Source organism: Myotis lucifugus, unplaced genomic scaffold (assembly GCF_000147115.1).
Source record: "Myotis lucifugus unplaced genomic scaffold, Myoluc2.0 scaffold_1, whole genome shotgun sequence".
NCBI lineage: Eukaryota > Metazoa > Chordata > Mammalia > Chiroptera > Vespertilionidae > Myotis > Myotis lucifugus.
The window spans coordinates 22415107-22441706 of record NW_005871049.1 but is presented as its reverse complement, the minus strand read 5'-3'; the positions used below and the strand labels follow the sequence as shown (position 1 = coordinate 22441706).

Sequence of the window (26600 nt, the reverse complement as noted above, 5' to 3'; positions counted from 1 at the left end):
ACAAAAGCATGGATGGAGTGTTTGTGTGAACTAATATAAATTCAAAGTAAACATCATTACATAAAAGGGTATGGTCTTTTTTTTTTTTAGTTTTATTCATTTCAAACGGGCCGGATCCGGCCCGCGGGCCGTAGTTTGCCCACGGCTGTTCTAGATCTTTGCATTTTTCCCTCATCTCTTACCTAATTCAGATTTTTTCTCTTTTTTTTAGAATGAAGTTTAATCTATTTATTTTTAATTTATCTTTATTGTTAAAAGTATTACTTCTTAATCATCAACTCCTTAAAAAGTCCTTGCCTGGTAACTCAATTTAAAATATTTTCTTACCTACAAATGCCTACAAGCCATTATTCTGGTTTACTTCAGTTCATTGCACTTACATCTTTTGGAATTTGCTATGGATTTGCTTACATGGTTATTGTTTGTCTCTCACTAGATATGATCATCAGAGGGTAGGAATCTTACATGTCTTATTGATCACTGTATCTCCAGCATCGGTGCATGATTAATATTTGATAATGGGAGGGATGGATAGATGAAGTATATGTGGGTATGGGAGCACATGATGATTGGTAGGTGGAAATTAACATATCCTTCCTTTATCAGAGGTACATAAGTTTTCATAAAAAAGGAAATATGCCTGGATAGGTTTGGTTTATAGAGGACCTAGTGTGCGATGTGGCTGAATTTAACTAGAGATCCAGGGTTCTGTGAAATTCAGAAGTGAAAAGGGATTTAGAGATGTCCTAATATACCATCTAAATATTTTTAGATTAGGGAACTGTACTTATGCTATTAACCGAGTATCACACAAATGAGCCCTAAATCAGCATTAATTTTCAGGTACAGTATATCTTCATTACTCACAGATTCTGTATTTACACATTTGCCTACTCACTAAAACTTATTTGTAACCCTCAAATAACATTCACGATGCTTCTGGGCTATTCATGCACAGACACTGAGCAGCAAAATATTTGAGTCATCTGACATGCACATTCCCGGCTCTGATGTGCCTTATGGAGAAAATGTGTTAGACAAGCATCATTCAGGTGTAAGTTATAGTGCTTTTGGCCATGAGTTCAGTGTTAATGAGTTGACGATATTTTTAAGATGCCTTTAATCAGAAACACACAGAAAACAAGGTTAGGTATTGATTTCTTGACAAAAACTTTGTTACCAGAAGTTTGCAGGAACCTAACAAGTATTTCTGCAGGAGCAATGTATCCACTAATTCAGTGTTTTCAGTGACTCTATGGAACTGAACCATGAATACCAAAAATTGACTGTATATATATTTTTAATTTGTTCTAGTGGTCATTAGGTGGTTTATTTCATTTAGTCAGTTACCTTTTTATATCAATTTATTTCTGTTTGCATAATATATTTTCAATATACGGCTTATACATTTTATGTTGAAAATGTATAATTTTTAGAAAGTCCTCACCAATCTCCAGTGTTTTGTGTTCCCCCCGCCCCAGTTATTATTCCCTAATATCAGTCTTTGCCATTTTTCAAAAACTGTTTCTATTTTCATAACTTTTAAATCTTCTGTTGCTCTCTGCTCTTTCAGATAAAAGGGCCCTTAAGATAAACTTGTGCCCCATCCTGTTGAAATCTATAAAGGATTTACTAGCTGTCCATTATTTATACTTTTTTGGTGAATTTATGTCACAACTTTACCTCTCCTAATGCTATTTAGGCTTTAATGTAAATATAGAAAGACAATCTGGACAAGTGCTTTGGTTAATGAATCTTGGGTGCTTTTCAGCAGGAAAGGACACTGTTTGGGGGTTATAGGGTTCTGATACTTCTATATCATCCCCTTTGTGAAACTTTCTCTTCTCTAGTAGTTACAGGTGCGTTGCATCTGAACACCAGTACTGAAGTGAGCTTGTGCATGCATGGAGATAATGATGTCTACAGTCACTTCTGCTCAGCAGCAGGGTTATTCATAAAGAAGCCCCTAAAGTACTATCTTACTTGAGCACTTTCCGTATGCAGACATACAGAAGAGAAACAGTCTGGAAGACTGGAAATGTTTATAGTAACGACTTTCAAGAACTGTTAATAAAGCAGAAAAGAAGTGAAATAAACTCAGAGCTGACTTATGTTTACCTTGAAATCTCCACATACATTAATTTAAACGGGATTAAGTTTGAGGTACTTGTCCACATTTCTACACACTGATTTGGTTGTACTTCCCTTATAGAAACCATAGATGTTTCATATTTAATAGTCTTACCCATCATTACTGCAAGCTGCAACATTCCAAACTACTTACAGAAATTTTTATCTTGGCACTTTGTGGACTGCCTAACTAAAAGTAATCCTTTGATTCTTTTAAATATTTTATATTAGTTTAATTTAATTAGACTAGTCTTTGTTAATGAACTAAGAAGCCTAGACAGGGAGGTCTTAAGTTACTTAAAATTTTTATGCTTGTGATATACTATTTCGGGGATGTTTAGTTAAGAATATATATTAGTGGCCCCAGCCGGGTAGTTCAGTTTGTTAGAGCATCATCCCAATATGCCAAGGTTGCGTGTTCAGTCGCGGTCAGGGCACATACAAGAATCAACCAATGAATGCATAACTAATCGGAACAACAAATCGATCCCTCTGCCCCACCCCTCTCTTTCTCTCAAATCAATAAATAAAATTTCTTAAAAAGAATACATGTTGGTTAGTGACTATTAAAGAGAATTAAGTAGGTCTTCAGAATGATGGCTAAGGCTATAATTCTACTCTGAAAGATGAGCATGTGTTTGTTTAAATAAACTTGGCCAAGGTCACACAATTCATAACTGGTAGCACTGTGATTGACACCAATTCCATGGCCTGTGCACTCTTGCTCCCAGGACCTGGTCACAAAGAGAGGCATTGATATTCTCTCATAGCATTAAATTCTTTCCCTTTATAACATTCTTCATTTACACATTTGTACTGTTTAATTAACATGTATGTCTGTCAGTCAGGGATGTGTCTGTTTTATTCACCACTCTTTACACACTATCAAGTGTATATTTTCTGGCCATAACAGATTTTCACTGAATATTTACTAAATTTATGAGCAGTTAAAAATAATTGTGTCATGAAGGAAAAAAATCAAGTAGGCAGCATTTAAAAACTTGAGTCACATAAAAATGAACATAAACTAGACTTTTGATTTTCACATGTTGAGAATATTTGTTTTTTCTCCTTTTTGAGTTGTAATTATTTGTGTATTTTAATTAAAATTAAATAGTAATAATAAAATACTTTAATTAAATAATAAAATATTAAGTATGATAGTAAATTTAAAAATAATAAACTATTATTAAACTTTTCTTCTTTTATTCAAAATTCCTCTTGTTGATAGGATTATTTATTAGGCTCTACTAGATTTTTCCCATTGTGGAAATTAATTATTTTAGTGACTAATACTTAGTGACTAACATTGATTTTGCTAGTTATATACTAACATGTTCTTCCAAAGCAAAGAATAATTACTTTAGCCTCATTGGCATGCCTCAGTGGTTGGTCGTCCAGCCAAGAACCATGAGACCACCAGTTCAATTGCCGGTCAGGGCACATGCCCGGGTTACAGGCTCAATCCCAGTGGAGGGTATAGGAGGCAGCTGATCAACAATGTTTCTCTCTCATTGATGTTTCCATCTCTTTATCCCTCTGCCTTCCTCCCTCTCTAAAATATCAATAAAATATATTTTAAAAAGAATAATTACTTGAGCATTATTCCAAATGTATATAATTTCACAGGATATTTTCTATAAAAGTTTAATCATTTAGGAGCTGATTGCATTAATTATATTTTTAAGCTACACACGAACAGTCACAGGAGAGGGTTATGTTTTTTTGTTATGGTAAAATAGACATAATATAAAATATACAATTTTCACCATTTTTTAAGTGTATAGTTCAGTAGTGTCAAGTACATTCAGATTGTTGTGCAACCATCACCACCATCCCTCTCCAGAACTCTTGCAAAACTGAAACTCTATAAACAACAACCTCCCTTTCTCCCCTACCCCCAGGCCCAACTCTTGGCAACCATTCTTCTCATTTCTCTCTCTATGACTTTATCTACTCTACTCTGATACTTCATGTAATTGGAATTTGCCTTTTTGTGGCTGCTTATTTTACTAGTGTAATATCTTCATGGGTCATCCATGTTGTAATAGATTGTGATAGATATAGATATAGATATAGATATAGATATAGATATATAGATTGATTTCAGAGAGGGAGAGAGAGAGATAGGAACACTAATGATGAGAGAGAATCATCGACTAGCTGCCTCCTGCACGCCCCACACCGGGGATGGAGCCCACAGCCCGGGCATATGCCCTGACCTGAAATCCAACCATGACCTCCTGGTTCATAGGTCAGCACTCAACCATTGAGCCATGCTGCCTAGGCATCTCCCTTTTTAAGGCTGAATAATATTCTGTTGTATTTATGTACCACCTTTGTTTATGCATTAATCTGTGACAGACATTTGGATTGCTTCCACCTTTTGACTATTGTGAATGATGCTGCGATAAACATGGATTTACAAATATCTCCTTGAGACACTGCAATCAATTTTTGGGTTATATACCTAGAAGTGGGGTTGCTGAATCACATGGGAATTCTATTTTTAATTTTTCAGGGAACATGGGAGAGCTTTTATTGGAAATATTATCTGGAAACTTTGGAATTTTTCAAGCTTTTTACAAATTAGGTACTTCAGTAGATATTTTTGCAGTGTTATGTTTATTTTTAGAAATTTGGTTATAAAATGGAAGCAAAGTGCATGAATGGGCCCTGCGCAGAGGCACAGTCCTTCCTCCAGGCGGGCTCTCCTTCAGTGTCGGCGCTCACCCACACGCACTGACCACAAAGCTGTGCACCGCCTGGCAGTTTTAGAATGCGAGGCTGACCACGTTAGATGACCTGTAATTGATTTTAGTTCTTGCTAATTGGAAGTTGCTCAGCTTTTTCATGCTCCCTCTCTAACCTGCGAGTAAAGGCATGAGCCCCACTGAGTAACGAAATGTAACCTTAATCCCTTCTCACTAATCTGTGTACTTGTTTTTCCCTCTTTGTGTATTTGCGTCTACTTCCAATATCTCCTAAATATCAGTTTTCTAAATATATTAGAAGCTTACTATGATTTTCATTGTATTTTCTATATGCATGTTAGGTCTGTTTACATTGAGATAAACTTGGCCACATTCATATATGGTTTGGTTACCTTAAAGTCTGTAATAAATTAACGTCATCATTATCCAAACAAATTTATTATATGTGCAGCTGTGCATGGCATTGCATTCAGGTCGCATATCTGTGAACTGTGTCCAGGCTATAACTCAAGAAGAAACTGCTTTTTTTTTTTAACTGTTTTTATAAATCACTGAATTTGATGTTCTTTTTCTCATGGAGCTTAAAGTTACCGGCATAATATCAATACACTTATTCACTTTTTAGCTTCAACCATATTTATTTCTAGCCAATCAGTATATTGCTTGATTAAATAATTGATATAGCTGGAGCAAATGCTACTCAAGTGACATAAATACAATAACTGAAACTTTCATTTGTGCTCACCATTACTTCTGTGGAGATGTAGTTGAAAGGTATAATTATAATAACACCAATATACCAGATTCATTGTGCTGGCATTCCACTTAGGGTTAATTCAGTTAAGCTGGAAAAATATGTAAACAAAGGTCATTGAGGTCATTGGTAAGCTATCCAGGATGGTTGGTGAACCGGTTATGCATTTCTGAATATTATAAATTCATATGTATGAGGCACATTTTATTTTCTAAGTAATTCAACAACTGTAGCCTTTACTATGTGAGAATACAGTGCATATTTCTATTGTGTTATCCATAACACCAGGTGCATAATATTTAATATGTAAGTAATACATAATTCATAAATAGCTACTAGTGGAATCAATCCTACAATTGATCATGAAATATTTATCCTTGTGTTTCATATAAATTATTTAAACTTATTAAGTAGCCAGTGACTATACTTTAAATTAAAATTTAAAATGATCTATTGCATATCTGTTAAAAAATAGACTGAGTTTTATTTACAGAGAAATATCCATTATCTTATTTATTTTCAATCACTGAAAAAATATAAATTTTTGTTTCATTTTCAATAGTGTCTATTTTGTTTTTCTCCTTGTAATACTGTAATTTTTAAAAGCAGCAATCTCCTCAAATAATAATTAAAAAGCTTTTTAAATTAATCTTCTTAATTTTTATGCTGCACTGTAATTCTGTTTCTATTAGTTGACTTCCTACTACAAGGAGCTTCTTCCTTCATTGTGTGGTCTCTCTTCCTTTCTTCTTCTAGCTCCCCCTTCCCCCTTCCAATACGATTCATGAGTCAGGGGCAGTTCATTCTGTGCTGCTTTAAGCAAGTGAGTGTAGGATGGCTTGCTGAGAACATGGGTTATTTTCCCTGCAGTTTTGTCTCTAGTTCGATGTTGCTTATTCTTCCATCAAGCCCTACACCTTGAGTGCTTTAGATGTTATTTTATATGACCCCTTGACTGAAGAATAGCCTTTGGCCATCTGGAAATGGTCTCATCTTTATAGAGAACTTTTATTTTGAAAGGAGTATATTAAAGGCTACGAGAAGAAAGCATATATATCGCTGATCAGATTGGCCTGGTCATCTCCAGTGACTAATTAAGTTATTAGTGCCTTAATTAGTTACTACTAGCTCTCCCTCCCCATCTCTCCATTTAAACAGCTACAGTTTAAAAAGTGTGTTTAAAAAATGAGATGTTATTTATATTAAATATTTTCTATTCATTCCCATAATCTCACACAGAACGAGAATACATTTTTAGGGAAAAGTCTGAATTTATTAATCAAATTTAATAAGCCTGATGGAGCAACGTTCACACCTCCTACCCCCAATTTCTCTTACCTCTTGTTCCACTTTATATTTTTCCATAAAATGTATTACTTTCTAATAGTTTATGATTTAATTATTTTCCTGTTGATTGTTCCTTTGCTCTCTACCCACCAGAAGTAGCTAAGTCCCATGAGGGTGTGGCGCTGTCACTCTGCTGAATGGTGCCTTCCAAGCAGTGGGAAGAGTGCCTGGCAGAGAATAGGCACTGACTGTTGAAGGAATGAAGGAATCCTACTGTGATTGGGAAAAGGAAGCAGCAAATGTAGTTCTTAGTTCTAACCAAATCTGTGCTTCAAAAATCTATTTTTTGTCTTTTGTCCTTATGCTACTTAATTTGAAGACTATTGCTATTAATGTTCGACAGTTCAGGAAACAGATTCTTCCAACAACTATGCAGTATTTCTGTGCCTTCTAGTTGTAGTTCCATGAATGACTGTATTTTGCAACCGAATTCTATATATCAGCAAAGTGTATGTCAGACAGTGGTTCACAAGATGGAATACTTTTCATGGTTCTCTAGCTTCAGATATCTAATAAGCAGTTGACTCTATTAAGATTTCAGGATGAGTGCCTCCTTTCTGTAAAAAAAGTAAAATAAAAAGCAAGAATTTTATTTAGAAATTGTCTCATAGCTTTTAAAATAATTTGTAAATTTTGGCTCTGTTGCTTTTAGAAGTAGTTCCAGGCAAAAACATGAGTCCAGGAACTTACAGTTCTCCATAAGTTTCATAGGCCGATAGTCTGATCTACCATTTGCATTTAGTTGTTGAAGAAGATACATTGAGTTCTGCCACTTAATATGGGTTGAGGGGAGTGTGTTGAGGTAAAAGGGCTCATCTACTTGGAGAAAGGCCTAGCCAGTGCTGACTCTACAGTATGGTGGTCTTTCTACATGTAACTATGCTAACTATCAGTAAAGAATTCCATAGACTGGGAAGTAATGTAATCCATATTACCAGACTTTCCCTCAAAAAGATATCTATAACCTAAAACAGTGTAATATTTGCCAATAGAATTTGAATGCAGCTTTTTTTGAATAAAATAACCATTTCCTTGATTAACAATGGGCAGTTGTTATAGCTATATTCCTGAGAAAATTTTACACTGCTTGTAGCATAATCTGGCCCAGACTTTTAAGGACCATTATAAGTACGGATATGTTATCCGTTCTATTTTCTAAAGAATTACCGCTTGTATTTTAATTTTCTTTTAAAAGGCAGTTTAACTTTCGTTGATCCAGATGCATACAGATGTATTGTTCTGTAGATTTGTTTTTTATCTCTCCATATTTACCAAAATAATATGGGTCTTTTATCCATGGGCAGTGTAGATAATCACCATGCACACTTGCAAGATATGTTCTTATTTAATATAAGTAATCTGTTATATGACCATATCAGTATTATGGCACTGAAAATACATAATAATCTTACTATAGAAATTGTTTTATCTATTAATGAGACATATGTTCACATACTTTTACTCTCTAAGATTGAAAGACATGACAACTGTGCCTATGACTACCTAGAAGTTCGAGATGGGACCAAAGAAAATAGCCCTTTGATAGGGCGTTTCTGTGGTTATGATAAACCTGAAGATATCAGGTCTACCTCCAACACCTTGTGGATGAAGTTTGTTTCTGATGGGACTGTGAACAAGGCAGGGTTTGCTGCCAATTTTTTTAAAGGTAATTTAAAATAATTTGAAATATGAGATTTTCCTTGTTCAGGATAAATGTGACATTTAGCTTTGAGGTAGGGACAACTGGAGTAAAGTTTTATTGAAAGTTGAAGTATGCGCTGTTCATAAGGGGATTTTGGTGGGTTTTGAGGACTAAGGTTATTGGTAAAATACTAGAATTTTGGACTTTGTAGCACAGGGTATTAGAGTATTAGTTCCATTAGGATATTCTACCTTTTTAAAATGAAATAGACAAAGTAAAATTCAGAAAGGGATCTATAGACTGGGAGAAAATATTTGCAATATAGTCAACAAAGAATTCATACTGACTTGTAGTTCATCAGTTTATTTCTAGGTGACAGCATTTCCAAATCACCCATTATAGAATGGCTTTTACTACATTGGAAAACATTTATGTCCTCTTAGTGGTATACCTAGAATGTCTTTTTTTTTTAAGAAGAATATATTTTTTCATATAGTACATTTTTGTTTCCATATATAATTAAAAGAGTATATTGGTGTAAAAATATGAAATTATTATATTTTCTGGATTAATACGTCTATATAAAAACACTGAGTGCTTTACATTTAAAGAGGTCCAGTAAGTTTCTGAGGTTTTCCTTTTTAATTTATATTCACCATGACATATTTCTTTAAAAGCATTTTTTAAGATATCTAGAAAACTATACTACGACATCAGCAGGTGAAGCTGTGTTTTTTTCAGAAAGTTTTTCTGTTTCATTCTGAAAAATAATAATACTGTGTCTGAGATACGGTGATCTGCAGTTGGCCCTGCTCTAGGTTTCTAGTACTTCTCTTGGTTCTTACATGTTCTTAGGATGCAGTGACATGAATTCTTGTTTTTCATCTATTAAGGGCTTGCAAATTGTTCCTGCTCCTTTGTTGAAGCAATGAATTGGCTCGTTTTCATTCAGAGCTATTAAGCATATCATAATTTCAAAAAATCTTACACCTTAGTATATAAAAACAAAATACTCCAGTCATTCTCTAACTCGTGCCGTCTTTATAGAGGAAGACGAGTGTGCCAAGCCTGACCGTGGCGGCTGTGAGCAGCGGTGTCTGAACACCCTGGGCAGTTACCAGTGTGCGTGTGAGCCTGGCTACGAGCTGGGGCCTGACAGAAGGAGCTGTGAAGGTATGGCTGGGTTTGCACTTGGCGTTCCCTGCTGAAACCCTCTACCTAATTTCTTTCTTTCATTAAAGTCTCATTTCCTTTCTTTCTGCCTCCCTCTTCCTTTCCTTTCCTTTATAATAACTTCTTTCCTCAACTAGTAAAACTCAATGTTTAGTCACAGCTGATGTGAAACTGCCTGGGTTCTCATTATAAAATCAGTTGTTTCCACCTTTGGTTGCTATGCAGGCCAATTGTCTGTCTGTCTGTCTATCTATCTATCTATCTATCTATCTACCTATCTATCTATCTATCATCTATCTATCATCTATCTATCATCTATCTGTCTATCATCTATCTAACTATTTATTTCTGTTTTTATTTCTCTCTGAACCTATATTTTTATCCTCCTGTTCATTCATCTATCACTCACTATTACCTTTTCTTAAACATAATTTATGGTGTGTCTCCCTTATTGAACTGCAGAGTCCTGACTCTTAGTCATCTTTGTATTTCCAGCATCTAGCACAGACAGACATAAAGCAGGAACTGAATACACGTTATTAATAAAAGATTCATAAACAAAGACATTTTGCTATGTTTTCTGCATTTCCTCTGTATTCTAAGATGAGATTTCTCGTACGGTGTTTTGTTGCGATGTCCTGTGATCTTTTCCTTCAGAAGTTAAAGCTGACTCTTCCGTTTCCCCTGTTCCACACTGAAGGCCTCATGCAAGAGTAACAGACAAAATACATAAATTGATCTGCTTCCTCCATTCTGTTCCTCATTTTTTCCTCTCTGAAGATTTCTACCAAAATCATTTTCATAAAACTTGAGACATTTTTATATTATTCATGTTTATGTATGTATTGAGGCTATTTTTGTTTCCAACAAAAATGTAAGCTCCCTATTGAGAGAGAGAGAGAGAGAGAGAGAGAGAGACAAAAATAGGTTTACAGTGTTCATATGAAAAATAATACAGTAATAAATAATAATATAAGAATAAACTGTTTCATATATTCAGAACTGTAAACCTACTTTTGCCCCATCATACACACACACACACACACACACACACACAGGCAATGAAAGCAGAGAACAGTTACTTTAGGTAACTCTTGACTCCCTAGCAATTATTTGTAAACCAAATACAATACATATTCTTTTCACTCAGCTTCCTCTTGGATTCCCTGATTTTTGCTAAACTCCCTCTCAATGAGGAAGAAGGGTAACATAAATAGTACTTCTTTTAAATAGCTCATCCAAAAGGGAAAAAATACTTCTAATTGGATTTTTTGAATAATAGCTATGTTATATTTAGTATAGTTTATCTTGCTTGCTACACAGACAACTGTTTCCAAGAATTGCTTGTGTTGGGAAAAAAGAGTATAAAGAAATAACCAATTGATTGTGGTCTTACAGCATCAGACCCCGTTGTGCTTTACCTGTACTTTTCATTGATTCTCACAACTACCATATGGTGTAGATATTATTATAGCCATTTAAGAGACAATGAGCCCTAGCTGATTTGGCTCAATGGATACAACGTCGGCCTGTGAACTGAAGGGCCTGGGTTCGATTCCGGTCAAGGGCATATGCCCAGGTTGCAGGCTCAATCCCCAGTGTGAGGCATGCAGGAGGCAGCCAATCAATGATTCTCTCATCATTGATGTTTCTCTCTCTCTCTCCCTTTCCTTCCTCTCTGAAATCAATAAAATATATTTTTTAAAAGACAAGGATGCAGACACCCAGTTTTCCTTATATTGATCAACCAACTTTAAAATGATCTAAAATGCTGTAGTACAACCATACTTTGCTTGGTTCCAACGCTACTGAATAGCAGTTTATAAGTGGGACTAGATGATTAAAATAGTTGTACTAAAGTCTAAGGAACAGAGACTGCAATGCTCTACATCTTGAAAAATCTGAAAGATGGTTGAAATTTAATGCTGAGATGTTGGGTTATCAATGGGAAGGTGCTAAGATGACTTTGTTAAGGAAAAATTATTTCCTTTTCTTTTCTTCTAGCGGCTTGTGGTGGACTTCTTACCAAACTTAATGGCACCATCACCACTCCAGGTTGGCCCAAAGAGTACCCTCCTAATAAAAACTGTGTGTGGCAAGTGGTTGCGCCAACTCAGTACAGAATTTCTGTGAAGTTTGAGTTTTTTGAATTGGAGGGCAATGAAGTAAGTGAATAACAAATATAATTTTTTTCTATTGTGTTTTTGGATTTCCTGAAGGCAAACTGATAAACTAAAAATGTAAGGAAAGAAAGAATGTATTTTGGTGGTACAATGGTATAGATATTGTAGTCTTTCTTTGCTGTACTGCTCATTTCTGCAACTGCTTATAATTCCTGTTGGCCTTGGATAATATTTTAGACTGTTTCAGGGAGACTGAAAATTACTTTGAGGGGGTTTTTATTTAGTGTATTAATATGCAGCATTTGTGATTTATTAAAGAATTTTGAGAACATTAAGGTCAGCTTCATGTCACATGGACTTTTCTAAAATGAAAATAAACCAAAATCCACTGGTTGAGTCATAACAAAAATATTCTTTTGGGAGAAGCCAGTATATTTGACTTGTGGCAATGGATATGTTTTCATTACATAACTAGTATTTTATTATGAATGTGTTCCCTGTTCACAAATAAGGGAAGGTTAATACTTTACCCTTAATAAAAGGTACCTTTAGTTGATATTGTCTTTGATTTACAAAATTAATATTTTTAACCTCAATAAAAATGCACTTAATTGATGCTATCTTTCCTTTACAAAAACTTACTGTAGTGAAGGTACAGTTTTCTGTCAGGTGACCACATTTAAACAAATGAAATGATTGATTTGAAAGGCGCTTCTGTGTGATTTTAAACCTCTTACTAATGGCTTCAAGGTAAAAAGAAGTTGCTGATTTTTGTGTTTCCTTAAAGGAAATTAAAGTCTGCAATGTGATTAACATTTGTATTTCAGAGAACTGTAGACTTTTAGGACTCACTGGACATTTTGAGATCTTCTTTACGTCATGTATACATTTTATGATGGGAAAGACCACAGTTTATATTCACAAAATACTTTATCCACATGGAATATTCTTTTCCTTTAGTCTTATCTGAAATATAGAGGAACTTTGAATGACGAAAATAATTTTTATAGTATTTTTAGAAGAGCTTTCATATGAGTGACACTTTTTGAAAATGGGAATCTCCCTACCAGTGCCGTGGTTTGATATGAACTTTGTGTTGAATGACTTCTATTCTTTCAATTTTCCCTAAAGCTATTGGTTGTGGCAGATAGGACGTTTTGATTCATTCATTGATAAATGTTCCTAAGAAGGCTAGATGTTTATATTCAGGAAGAAGCGGGGGTGGGGTGGGGGGGTGGCTCTAAGTAAATGGAGATTTGTGTTCGAAAAGCATTTTTCTCTTGGTAATGGTCTTTATTCATGGAAACCCCATTCAGACTCAGTAACATATCTCAGAGTCTTAAACTTATAATAATGTCCCTGTGTGGAAGGATGTTACAAAATTCTGTGTATTTTCATAGTTGGATGTCTTAACTATTTAAAATAAAGGCATGCGCAAAAACCTGACTGTATAGAATACTGAGTTTAGCTAAAACTTAGTTATTTTATTCATTAAATGGATATCCAAAAGGAAAGTCAATGTCAAACAACTTTGGCCTTGGTTACATTCTCCTATCCAATGTCAGAGGTCTCTCTAAACAAAAGTTGCAGCTGTAACAAAGTAGATAGAAAAATTATTTCATTTTTTTTCTAGCAATATCTTGCTAATTTATCACCTAATTAAAACCCCAAGAACCAGTAATTTGAGTTGACATATTACAAGGTACAGATCATACCCCAGGGTTCAATCATATGCGTTGTTACACTTGCTAATTACACATTTTTGTAATAAGGTCATTCATGCAAGATGTGTTCTTTAACGTGCCCTGTCGAAACTTTAGAATTGTATGATGGAAACATCTGTTAGTGGCCATAAGATTGCTTAAGAATACCTGGCATTCACTTAGCTTCTGCCACTTTGGTGGTGTTTGTATATTACATATAAATTCTATCGCTTTTTAGTATAAATGTCTGCCTCCATCCCACTGTATAGAATTATTGTTGTTTGTAGTCCTGCAGCAATGCTTCTGAGCAACTCAAAGAAATTAAAAAACATCAGTTTGGTCCTGGCTGGTTTGGCACAATGGATAGAGCATTGGCCTGCAGACTGAAGGGTCCCAGGTTCGATTCTGGTCAAGGGCACATGCCCAGGTTGCGGGCTTGATCCCCAGTCTGGGGTGTGCAGGAGGCAGCCAATCAATGATTCTCTCTTATTGATGTTTCTCTCTCTCTCTCTCTCTCTCTCTCTCTCTCTCTCTCTCTCCCTTCCTCTCTGAAATCAATAAAAATATATTTTTTTAAAAATGAAATACCACTTTGTTTGATAAGTTTGAAAGACAAAGGATCCTTTTTATTATATACCAGTATCTTACTTTGAAATTTCCTAATGGTGCTGTTCTGATTAGAATAAATTTTCTGGGAGGCAACTCTGGACCAAGCCAAATTCCATGTTATCAATCACCACACTGCAATGTATAAGATGTATAAGTTTGGGCAAGTTATATAGAATTTCTGAGCCTCATTTTTCTCATCTTTACAATAGAAAGGATCATGTCTATTGCTAATGGTTACTTCATGGACTAAATTTCATGTAGCTGTTGTCAGCATTGAATAAGATGGTATATGACAAATTTTTTCACAGTTCCTAGTGAAAACTTAAATATTTGAACATTTAAAAAGAGATATAAGATATATGCTATAAATATATATAAACAAGCACACATTTCTGTCTCATAGTTGGGACCTTTCCTTTATTTTTTTTGTTACCTATCAATTCCAATTTAATGGAAAATACAACATAGGAAATATAGTCATATACTTTACAAAGTGGTCCTCCCAATATTTCAACTGTAATTGAAAAATAAAATTAAAAAAATAAATGTCAGTTATCTGATACTTCCAAATCTTGTGACTATAATAACCATGTGTGTTTTTTACTAGGTTTGCAAATACGATTATGTGGAGATTTGGAGTGGCCTTTCCTCTGAGTCTAAATTGCATGGCAAATTTTGTGGTGCTGAAGTTCCTGAAGTGATCACATCCCAGTTCAACAACATGAGAATTGAGTTCAAATCTGACAACACTGTATCCAAGAAGGGCTTCAAAGCGCATTTCTTCTCAGGTATCAGTATTCACAAGCTGCATGTGCATATCACACATTTTCAAGGTGGATTGGCTTAAATAATGATGTTACCTATTCTATGAAAGTAAACTTGAAGGTACAGAGAATGCATGAACATTTATCCTATGATGAACAATTTTTACGTAAAAGCAGAATGTTAATAATAGGTGCCCTATTGAAATGTAGCTCTCAAACACTTAGATATTAGATAAACTAATAAAATATGGTGAAGGCTGGTATAAGTAATACAAAATTACTATAATAGTATTTTCATACAGTGACTTCACTCTTTACAAGTGGATGGGGATAATAATACCAAACTTCCAAAAACTGTCAGACCTTTTCAAAATAATTTATCTTTGTTTTTAGAATATGTGGTCTCATTTTAGAAACCTATTTTTTAATTCTTACTATTTAGCAATATACTTCTTTTATTATTATATATGTATCCTTCTTACTAGTTGATGTTAAAATCACATTTTGCCTCATCATCATAGAAGTGATTGCAGGAAGAGACTTAGAACTAAGGAAATTATCATTTTACCAAAAACAATGTATTAGTAGATATATTTAGCATTTGGCACTTCTGTGTTTGGAATTTAATAGTTTAATGAACTCACAGTAAAATTTCTCTCTCTTTTTTAAAAATATATTTATTGATTTCAGAGAGGAAGGGAGAAGGAAAGAGAGATAGAACCATCAATGATGTGAGAGAATCATTGATTGGCTGCCTCCTGCACACCCCATACTGGGGATGGAGCCCGCAACCCAGGCATGTGCCCTTGGCTGGAATCGAACCTGGGACCCTTCAGTCCACAGGCTGGCATTCTACCCACTGAGCCAAGCTGGCTAGGACTAAAATTTCTCTCTTAAAGAGCTGAAATTTGATAAAAGGTTCCCAAGTTTCAAGAAAATATATAGAAACATTAGTAAAATTACCTTAGTTTCCCATTTCATACCTAATAGAAATATTATTATGAAATTTTAAAGCTAGATAAAATTGTAATAAACCTTAGTATAGCAATCTGTTCTGCCTTTCAGACTGGGAAGCAATTTACAGCAACTGAATTCCAATTATATTTTAATATTAGGTAATTTGCATGGAGTTAATTCAAAGTCCATTTATTCCAGTCCCCATGTGTTTAAAATTAATGAGATTTACAATAGCAATGGTTTGTTTGGAGTTTTCAGTGTAATTGAAGTTAATGGTTCACAAGCTCCATTGAGCTTCAAGTCATACACAAAAGTACATTCAAAATACAATGGATTTGATTCCCTTGTTCTCATTCTCTTCCTTCCCCCAGATTTAATTGCCTTTTAAAAATTGTTCTGAGGCATTCATTTAAGATTTATGTTATTCAAAGTAGACTTTTAATATCCTATTTCAATGAAAAAAGACTTCCTTCGTTTTCACTATTTTAAAAATATCATGGATGCTGCAAACTTTAGGTTTCCAGTCATTAGAGATAAGGCTTCTTATCTTACTTAGAGCCACCAAATTATTCATTTTAAAAATTGAAATTGTAAAATAAATACATTTGATAATCATATTAATATTATTCAGGATCTTTCTCACATTTAATTAGTTGTTCATTTTATTTAATAATACTTTTTTAAAGGGTACATGTTATGTATACTGGTGACAAAGCACAATTAAATTTAAAGTTATCAGAATATTTAAAATTTACGCTCTGATATTTTTGGCCAGGAAAAACTTTCCTAATCATAAAGACAGGTTTTTTGTTTATGTCTTTAGAACAGTACTATTGAAATATAAGACATACTACTTTAATTCTTATAATAGAGATACGAGGGCACATACAAAAGATGCTGTTCTCAGCACAGGGCAAACATAGTCTTTATGCCAGTTTCTAGGTAGTCATATAATTGTAAAATTACAAATTAATTGTAAAATTACCTTAGTACTAAAGCTCATAATAGTTAATTTGCTGTAAATCACATTTACTGACACAGATGACTTTAAGAAATTGTCTCTGTTTTTAGTATTTATCAGTGATGTATTTAAAAATTATAAGTCAACTAGGTGACAACACTTCATTCTGATAGAGTCTAGCCCAGTGATGGCGAACCTATGACACACGTGTCAGAGGTGACACGCAAACTCATTTTTTTGGTTGATTTTTCTTTGTTAAATGTCATTTAAATAGATAAAATAAATATCAAAAATATAAGTCTTTGTTTTACTATGGTTGCAAATATCAAAAAATTTCTATATGTGACACGGCACCAGAGTTATTTAGGGTTTTTCAAAATGCTGACACGCCGAGCTCAAAAGGTTCACCATCACTGGTCTAGCCTAAATTGTTTGATGGCGTGTTGGTAGTAAAGTACGCTGAACAATGAAGTTCAAGGGGAAGTTGAACCCCAAGCCGTCAGATAGCTGCCATTTTGAGAACTTTCTATGCAGACACACATTACCTCTCACAATCACAATAAGGCTGTGACATTCTCATTGTTATATTCATTTGACAGATAAAGCAGCTGAGGAGTAAGCTGCTTAGTGTCACAGAGCATGGAAGCCCACCGTTTTTCCTGGTTTGTCTCAACTATAAGAGCTGACCATGCCCTTTGCAAATGGCATTAGTTACCTGTTACACTGAACATATTTGTGACCCGAAAAATCACCAGATACACTTTTCACCCTTTATAGATTTTATTTTGTAAAGTCCAAGATAATTATCATTGAGTATAAACTTTCAGTATTTTTTTTCCTTTTTGATGTATGGAAAAGTCTTGGCATTTGTCAGATTCATATTTAAAATACTGTGGCTCTGGATGAGTAAGTAGACCTATTTCACATTTAAGTTCCTGGGGAATATGTCTGCTCAGGAAAAGGGAAGATAAAAGCATTATATTTGTAGTAAGGAGCTGGTGTGGTGCTATCAAGAAATGGTAACTAATAAGGACTTGTTACTTAATGTCCTAATTATGATCATCTCACAAAATCAGAATTTACAAAAGATCACCCATTTTAATAGATAGGTGCTACTCACATTGAAATTATTGTTTGAGTTTTAATAATGCTTCAAGTATAATAATAGATAGCCATGTATTAATTTAATGATAAAAATAACCTAATGATTCCATGTGTAAATAGTTATCTACGATAAAATATGAATGGAAAACTCGGTAGAAAACTATCTGTGCATTATGCACACGGCCAAGATGTGAGTGGGAGCAACCCTGAAAGCTGCTATGCAAAAATACCAGGAACATTTATATTAAGATGGAGAGTTGGTGCATTATAGTTCTTCCCCAAGTTTTCTCAGTTTTCATTAGATTGAAATATAAAAATAACTTTAGGAGAAAAACATATCATATCTCTACCTACCTGTTACCTGAAATATTTCTAGGCTTGCAAACATTACCTATTACACTTTGATCACTGAGAGTTAAGAAAATTTAAAATTCATCTATTTATTGATTAGTTAATAAATAGTAATACAAGTTAATATTAATATGTACTTTCAGTTAAATTTTATAATTTTAATTTGATAGTTAATTTGCAATATTTATCTTACTATAGACAATTGAATAAATATTACTCTAGTGTATCTGTTAATCAAGAGATATTTTATAAAGACAGTCTTTTAAAAAATATTTTTATTGATTTCAGAGAGGAAGGGAGAGGGATAGAGAGATAGAAACATCAATGATGAGAGAGAATCATTGATTGGCTGCCTCCTGCCCACCCCCTATTTGGGGGGAGGGGTGGGATTGAGCCTGCAACCCAGGCATGTGTCCTTGGCTGGAATCGAACCTGGGACCCTTTCGTCTACAGGCCGACACTCTATCCCAGTGATGGCAAACCTTTTGAGCTCGGCGTGTCAGCATTTTGAAAAACCCTAACTTTGGTGCCGTGTCACATATAGAAATTTTTTGATATTTGCAACCATAGTAAAACAAAGACTTATATTTTTGATATTTATTTTATGTATTTAAATGCCATTTAACAAAGAAAAATCAACCAAAAAAATGAGTTCACGTGTCACCTCTGACACGCGTGTCATAGGTTCGCCATCACTGCTATCCACTGAGCCAAACCAGCTAGGGCTGAAGACTTAGTCTTAAATGGTGCTGTTTGTAACCAGTGTTCTAAAAATTTCAGAGGTGGTTATGAATTTATGAAAACATAATGAGTAATATACCATGTTCAACTATTTTTTCAAATTCTTTTTCTAAGAATAATTATCAAAGGAGCCAGTAAAAAGAAGAAACAATATTTGACAATAGGTGATTCCATATTATTTGAAGAGGAAAGCTATTTAGAGTCAATAATAGCTTTCTTTCTGCTGTGATGCATCAAGGAAAAAGACAAGGAAATGTTTTTTTAGGTTTTTAATGTACAGTATACAATGAAAATATTTATAATCATACAGAGATGTTAGTTATTTTTGCACATAACCTTTCATTTTAAAAGCACTGTATAGGCCTGGGAAATGGAAGAATGACTCTAAGAACTTATTAGCAGTCATTAATATCAATTTCCTGCCATGTCTATGTTCATAAAATTAAGAAACCATCACATATGAATTCTGATTTAATATTTTAAAGTATTTAGTATTTGAAGAATAAACCTCATTTAAAAGCAGTCTTCCTCACGGGTAACTTTAATGGGGATGTAATCTGTTACTGATGGACCTAGTAACTAGCTTTGTGGAAGAAATAGAATAGATCCCAGATTTCCTGACTCCCAGGTTTGTGTCTGTAGTAAATAAAGGAGTCAGATAAAATGATTTGTGCAGTTATTCTATCCCTAAACCGAAGTGGTTTAAACTGATATGCTCCTAACCCTATTCAACTTTCACCATATGCAGACTTTTCTTTACATTGTTCCTCCTATATATACATTATTTCTGTCATGGAATGGTCATCGATATTTTAGAAGAAATTCAACCCAATTTTATTCTAACAAAACTTTAAATATTGGTGTGATTAATTTCAAATGGGAACATAAAACTTTCCTATGATTTTGAATTCTGTTCTAAGTTTTTATTATTAATGATATAAATATTTGCATATCTTAGAAAGCATAAATTGTCTCTGTCGTAGCTCATAGTTTAGTAGTGCTTTTCTGAAGGTGATTATTTATTCAATAGTTTTGTGCTGAAATCTATGTATGCGATGTCTGTGTGTACACATGCATGGGAGTGTGTGTGCACCAGTGTGCATGGGTCTGTTTATATTTGAGCATTTATTGGGAGTTTACTGCTCTTATACAGTATGTTTCTGTTGTGGTGCATGGACCCTTCTTTTTCCTACAGACAAAGAAGCTTTCTGCAAAGAGAAAATTTTTATTTTTGAATCTTGCAAGAACTTGATACAGGTTGCCACTTCAGTTCCATCCAGTAGGTATTATTCTTAGACTGACGGCCTCTGATAGTCTCAGAGATGCTCTGCAGGCCTCTGTGGGGAAATGCCACCTGCTCTGCCTCCTATAATGGACCTGTCCTTCATCTAACATGAAAGAATGGAAAGTAGATATGTCCATTCCAATGAAGGAGGCTCATTCCATTTGCAAAAAATAAATGTTTTTATTTCTACTCAATAAAACATTTATTTCTCTCACTAATAAAAAAAACTATTTAAAAAAATTTGTGCCTACAGTATGAAAATGCTAGAAAATTTCAAATTAATTATTGATCAAATTCTCAATGACTAAGTTTATTATACAGACATTCTGAGAAATATTTAAAATGCTGCCCCCTTCTTGGTTCTCTCCTTTGGATTTTCATTGTTCAAAATATTTGTAATTTGTGTCGTAAGAGAAGAAATGGGAAAACAGTGAAAACATAATGTGTTTGCTAATCGCTTTTTCCCCCTGGTTTGATGACCTTTCATGCATAAGAAATCCAGAATATACTTGTGGAATTAGGTATTTTATATTGTTGCTATTTCTCATCAACATAGATACTCTGAAATTACATCCACTTTAATTAGAATAGTGTATTTACTTCTATTCGAACAAATGTGTGTGTGTTTTAATAACCTCATCATGTTCACTACTTCATAGACAACTTGAAATATTAAGTTAAATACCTTTATCTGAATGATGTAAGACATCGGGATAATTTTAAGTGTTCCAATGTTTACTGAAATTTTCTCTTTTCATATGAACATTTGACTCATGGGGGCACAGTTTTAGGCGCTACTTTGCTGGGCATGGTGACTCCTCTGCTGCTATTAGTTACTGTTTTGATTAGTCCACTTTTGAATTTAAGCTAAACTTTAGATTAATCCATACATATATTCTAGCATATATCCTTAATTTTATGTAACATTGATCATATTGATTGACATTAGATGTTGGGACAAAGGTAGGAAACACCAACCAATGGGGAAACTAAAATGTAATAGATACGTAGACAATAATTAAAATATAAAATCTTTTTCTTTCTCCTCCTTCTGCTCTTCCTCCTTTTCCTCATTCCTCTAAAAATTATTTTTAAATTATTATTTTTCAATCACAACAGACATATGAATAATTGGCTATGAAATACCACTATTCTAGTTTGATTGGTTTTACTTTCAACATTATTTCGCTTTAGTTATCATTACCGCAGGTCAGATTATATTCTATCAACTCTGAAGAAAAAATGCTCCTTAAAAATATAACCTAGTGACGAGATTTCCACCAGAATGAAGCTTCAATGTTAGAAATACTTATTTTGTGTTAGAATTATCTTCATGATGAAATGACTATGGATTTAAAAACTCAGCAATAATAACTTGTGTTTATTCATTTTTTAATTATAACAGTTTTATATCTTCTGTATGGCAATCCAAACAGATCCAGATAAAAGGAGGATTCAGGCAATGCTTACAGTTGTTAGATTTTCAACCATCTCTCGAGTCTGGTTGACCTATAGCACAACTACAGTTCACTCTGTCAGATTTACTTTAAGTATAACAAGCTGTCATTATATAAACATTTTCATTGGAAATATGTGTCTATTGCAGAGTAAGAAATTCTGGCACCAGAAAATTTTATATTGGCTCTTTCCACTTAACAAACATGAAGTGTATTCTATATCCACTCATGAGAGAGTGAAGGATCTTAAGAGCCTCTGGAAAGGTACATAAAAACAATAAATTTAGAACATTTACTGCTTGACTGTCTAAATTAGAAAATGTAGGTAGCTGCCACCATGGTGGCAGGAAGTATGATTTACCATCCACCTGTTTTGCATTAATCATTAATAACTCAAACTATAATTTTCACTATTGATGCAAATAAGGGAGCAGAGATTCCAAATTATTATAAATTTCTCAAATTAATTTTACCAGGCTCATTTTCTATTAAATTCTAATTTCTATACATATTGGTGTTTGGTGCTAGCCAATTTTCCTTATTCTACATTTTGAATGTGTTTCTTTAGTCTCCATAGTAAATATTAAAAGTGTAAGAAACTGTTAAAGATAGGTAGAATACACATATCACATAGAGATAATGATTCTGATAATGTTCTTTAAAACTTTGGGACTGCCTGCTTCTATTTGGAATATTTTGATATTACCAATGCATGAATATATGCCAGGAGCCGTGTGGACTCTGCCATGCAATCAGTCTCCAAAAGGGGAAAAATAGATGTATGTATCTTTAAAAATCACTCTCAGATACTTGGACAAAAACATGTTTCTTAAACCCATCTTCATAGAGGGAATAGTGATTTGATAAAAATGTAAATATAGTATTTGCTATTTGTGACCTACCGTGAGCTCACAAATTCCCTTTAGGAAAACCAGTTGACAGTGTAAATTATGAATTCAGCCTAACTCCTGATACGACTTCATGGGTCCCTTTTGTTCTCTGTGGTGTGGGAGTGATGACAGTGTGAGTGATATGTCATCATATATGTGTGTCATGAGCAATCTGTCGACTTTGACAGACAAGCCAGCCGTGGACTAAGAGCTGAGGGACATGATGTGGTGCTGATGGTGCCTCTGCCTGCCACTCTAGTTTGGCTTTTGTTCCTGTAGTGCATTTGTTGGCTGTTTCTCAAAGCTCATATTTCCCATTCTAACCTTTGCTTCTAGCACAATAAAAGCCCTTTTAAGGAATTACTTATTAATAAACTGGGCTGCTGGAGTAGATTTTTAAAATAGATATAAATTAGCTTTCTTCTTTAGGATAGTCTGTTGATGCCTTTTTCTGTCTTAGAATATTATGAAATGTCCAGATTCATCAATACTTAGCCTAACTGCAATGTTAATGAAAAAAATCAACTAGAGTAGTTACACTAACTAATTTTTCAAGTGATTATACACAAATCTTGGAGCCTTGTTTAGCCTCTATCTAAACACCATGGTTAATATATTGAAGAATTTCTCTCTACTTTAATGCCATATCTTGCATTTATTCAAACTACTCACAGTTTTACATTTATTTTTAAATATTGACTGTAAATGTTCAGAATTAGTTGTAAAAACATCTGTTCTTTCTCTATGTCCTACTCAAAACTTTTACTTCAGGAATGAAAGAGGACTATAAGTTCTCATCCTGGCACAAATGGTCTTGGACACTCAATTCATGGTACAAGGCGCCAAGCTAAACAAGGACTGGATAGAACTAAGATCTGTTTTGTTTTGTTTTTTTGTCTTTTTTTTTCCTGTTGGGAACAGGGTAAGCTGTGGCTTAGTTTACCCTTTGCCTGTGTTAACCGCAACTAAATGATTCTTCTTTGATATTCTTTGTTTTTAAAGCTACTTACTAAACTATGGGGCTATCTCTTTGCTAGACAAAGACGAATGCTCAAAGGATAATGGTGGGTGTCAACATGAATGTGTCAACACGATGGGAAGCTATGTGTGTCAGTGCAGGAATGGATTTGTGCTGCATGAAAATAAACACGACTGCAAGGAAGGTATGAAGGGAGTGTTCTTTTTTTAAAAAAATCTTTATTGTTGGAAGTATTATATGTCTCCTTTTCTTCCCCCACTGACCTCCCTCAACCCGCCCCTGCCCCCCTGCCCCAAGCCTTCACCACCCTATTATCTATGTCCATGAGTTATGCATATATGTATACTTGTATACATGGTCTTTGGTTGATTAACTCCCACCCACCCACCCTCCCCTGTCTTCCCTCCGAGATTCCACACTCTATTCCATGCTTCTAGATTTCAGGAGTGTTCTTTTCTTGACAGCAGCTAGAATTTTAGGCCATTTGGGTAAAACACTGCTTCCAGGTAGAGCTCTTTGTATCAGTGAGTGATATCACTTTCGAGTGTTCAAATGTCACACACACACACACACACACACACACACACAGTGGTCCAAGATCCAAGGCAAACTATTGGAAACCTCATATTACCTAAAGAGCCTGCACTTCACACATGGGTAGAATTAGAATAACTTTGTATAACAGACATAGTTGCTGCTATGATGCCATCTGGCAGCCAGAAAAGGACCACTTTATCCCCAGGTTTTCATTGGACAGACCTTTTGACAGTCTACATATTTAAGCTGAATTTCTGCTAAAGGCTTTGCATTTGGTTTCGTTTTTCCTCCCCAAAATATCTCATATATGTGCTATATGAGTGATGCCACTTTAAATACCAGGAGAGTCAAACTCAGATGCCTACCAGACAAAAAGCATTTGAAAATGGAGATACTTTGCCATTTAAAGTTTTAAGTCTTGGTTTTAGCAAAAGGAAGGAAGGAAGGAAGGAAAGAAGGAAGGAAGGAAGAAAGGAAGGAAGGAAACATACTGATAGCACAACAGTAGCCTACCAGTTTTGGACCCCAGACCTTACAATATTTCAATATTTTATAAAAACAATGATACCCAATATGAGCTAGATGGGCACAAGAAATATTTATTCAGTTTTTTACTTCTTCTGAATACATATTCCGTGCGCCCATCTAGCTCATATTGGCTATCATTGTTGCTGAGGGTCTGCTCCTGAATTTTCTACTTAACTTGGATTTATGCCTATTTTGAAAGAATTACTAAGGCAGATTTTATAGCTTGTGTCATTAGCACATGTGGATTGGTAGGTACCTGCCTAGAACCACAGTTAGATAGCAACTGTTTGTATGCACATTCAAATAGTATCGTGAAATGACCCTTATTCCATTCAGTTCTAATCTAATATGGTCATGAGTCAAGAGTTTATTTTTCTCCCCATGTTTTCATTGAGCTCCTGACATGACCCAGAATCATAGGCAAGCAAGATTTTCATCTCTTTTCCCTTTCATGTATGAATGCAGAACCCTAGAGATTCTGATATTTGTAACTTGGTAAAGTATCTATGAAATTGACAGGCTGGGGAACAGACCCAGTCATTTTGCAGATATGGAAGACAATTCAGAGCAAAAAAAAGAGACAGCTTTTGCAGAGTATGCATGTAGCCCAGGGCTCACAGGTAGCAAATAAATGTTTGTTCATTACAGTAAATATTTTTAAGAAAGGATTTTATAGGAAACTTCCTTATAGATAGAAATATATCCAGTATTCAAGTGTATATTTCAATTAAAGGAGAGAGAAATATAAATACATAATTCGTAAAATGGCTCAATGATCTTAATTAGCTATAAATAATCTTTCTGTTTATAGAAAAAAATTAATTGAAATGTCAAAATCATTGATTTTTGTTTGTGGTATTGCATTAAATATTTTGCACATACCAAGTGTTGATATCCTTAATTGTCAATATATGCTGCTCGTTTAAAGTCTGAACTTACAGATCCAACCATTTTAAATAGCTTATTTTCTTTCAGGCATTTATAAAATTCATTGTAAACACTTAATTTCACGAAAGCAAGAAAACAAACATTGCCTGATTGTGCTCAGCAACATGTGTGCCAAAGCACATGAATATGATAACAGACACTGGAGTGATGGTTCATTAGTATTCAGAAAAGTCTTTCAGTAGGATAGTGGGTAGATAAACTGCTTTATTGTTGGTCCAATACTGGGCCAGATTTCTGCACTGATTGATCTTATTGTTACTGGCACAGCTGAATGTGAACAGAAGATCCACAGTCCAAGTGGCCTCATCACCAGTCCCAACTGGCCAGACAAGTACCCAAGCAGGAAGGAGTGCACATGGGAAATCAGTGCCACCCCAGGCCATCGCGTCAAATTAGTAAGTGAGCACGTCATCCTTCTTTCATTAAGCCGATTGCCCGTGTCTTCCATGGCTCACACATGGAAGTAAAATAAGCGTTTATTTGATGGAATTGAGTTAGTAAGACAGATGGAACAGATTTTCTTTCTTTTGCTTTCCTACTAACACGAAACAAATCCCTGATTTTCTAAATCAAGGTGATAGTACTGGTACTCATGAACTTCTCATATAGTGATCTTATCCTGGATGCTTTAGAAGGTATTACCAAAGTTACTGCAAAGCAGTCAGCTCTACTTCTTAATGTATTATTGAAAGTGATGTTTTCAAATGGAGAAAATAAAAAAGAAACTAAAAAATCAGCAAGACAGCAGTAAGTATTCACTTAAACACAGCATAGTAAATTCTACTGGCTGTGTCCATTCTATATGCCCTATATACAGAGCATATGTGTTTTTAATAATAAAGGTAATTTTGTGTTGTGGTTTATGAAATATTCTTTTTTGCATTATAGTTGCCTCTTTAGACA

The 26600-nt window shown here is 34.4% G+C and overlaps 1 protein-coding gene across 1 annotated transcript in view; it reads left to right on the top strand.

Annotated features, from left to right (window-relative positions):
- Positions 1-26600, top strand: part of TLL1 (tolloid like 1) — a 126456-nt gene that overhangs the window by 82039 nt on the left and 17817 nt on the right. Inside the window, 6 exon segments of the mRNA XM_014456162.2 lie at positions 8416-8611; positions 9635-9760; positions 11765-11925; positions 14803-14983; positions 23743-23868; positions 25965-26092. Coding sequence (XP_014311648.1) covers positions 8416-8611; positions 9635-9760; positions 11765-11925; positions 14803-14983; positions 23743-23868; positions 25965-26092 — 918 coding nt within the window.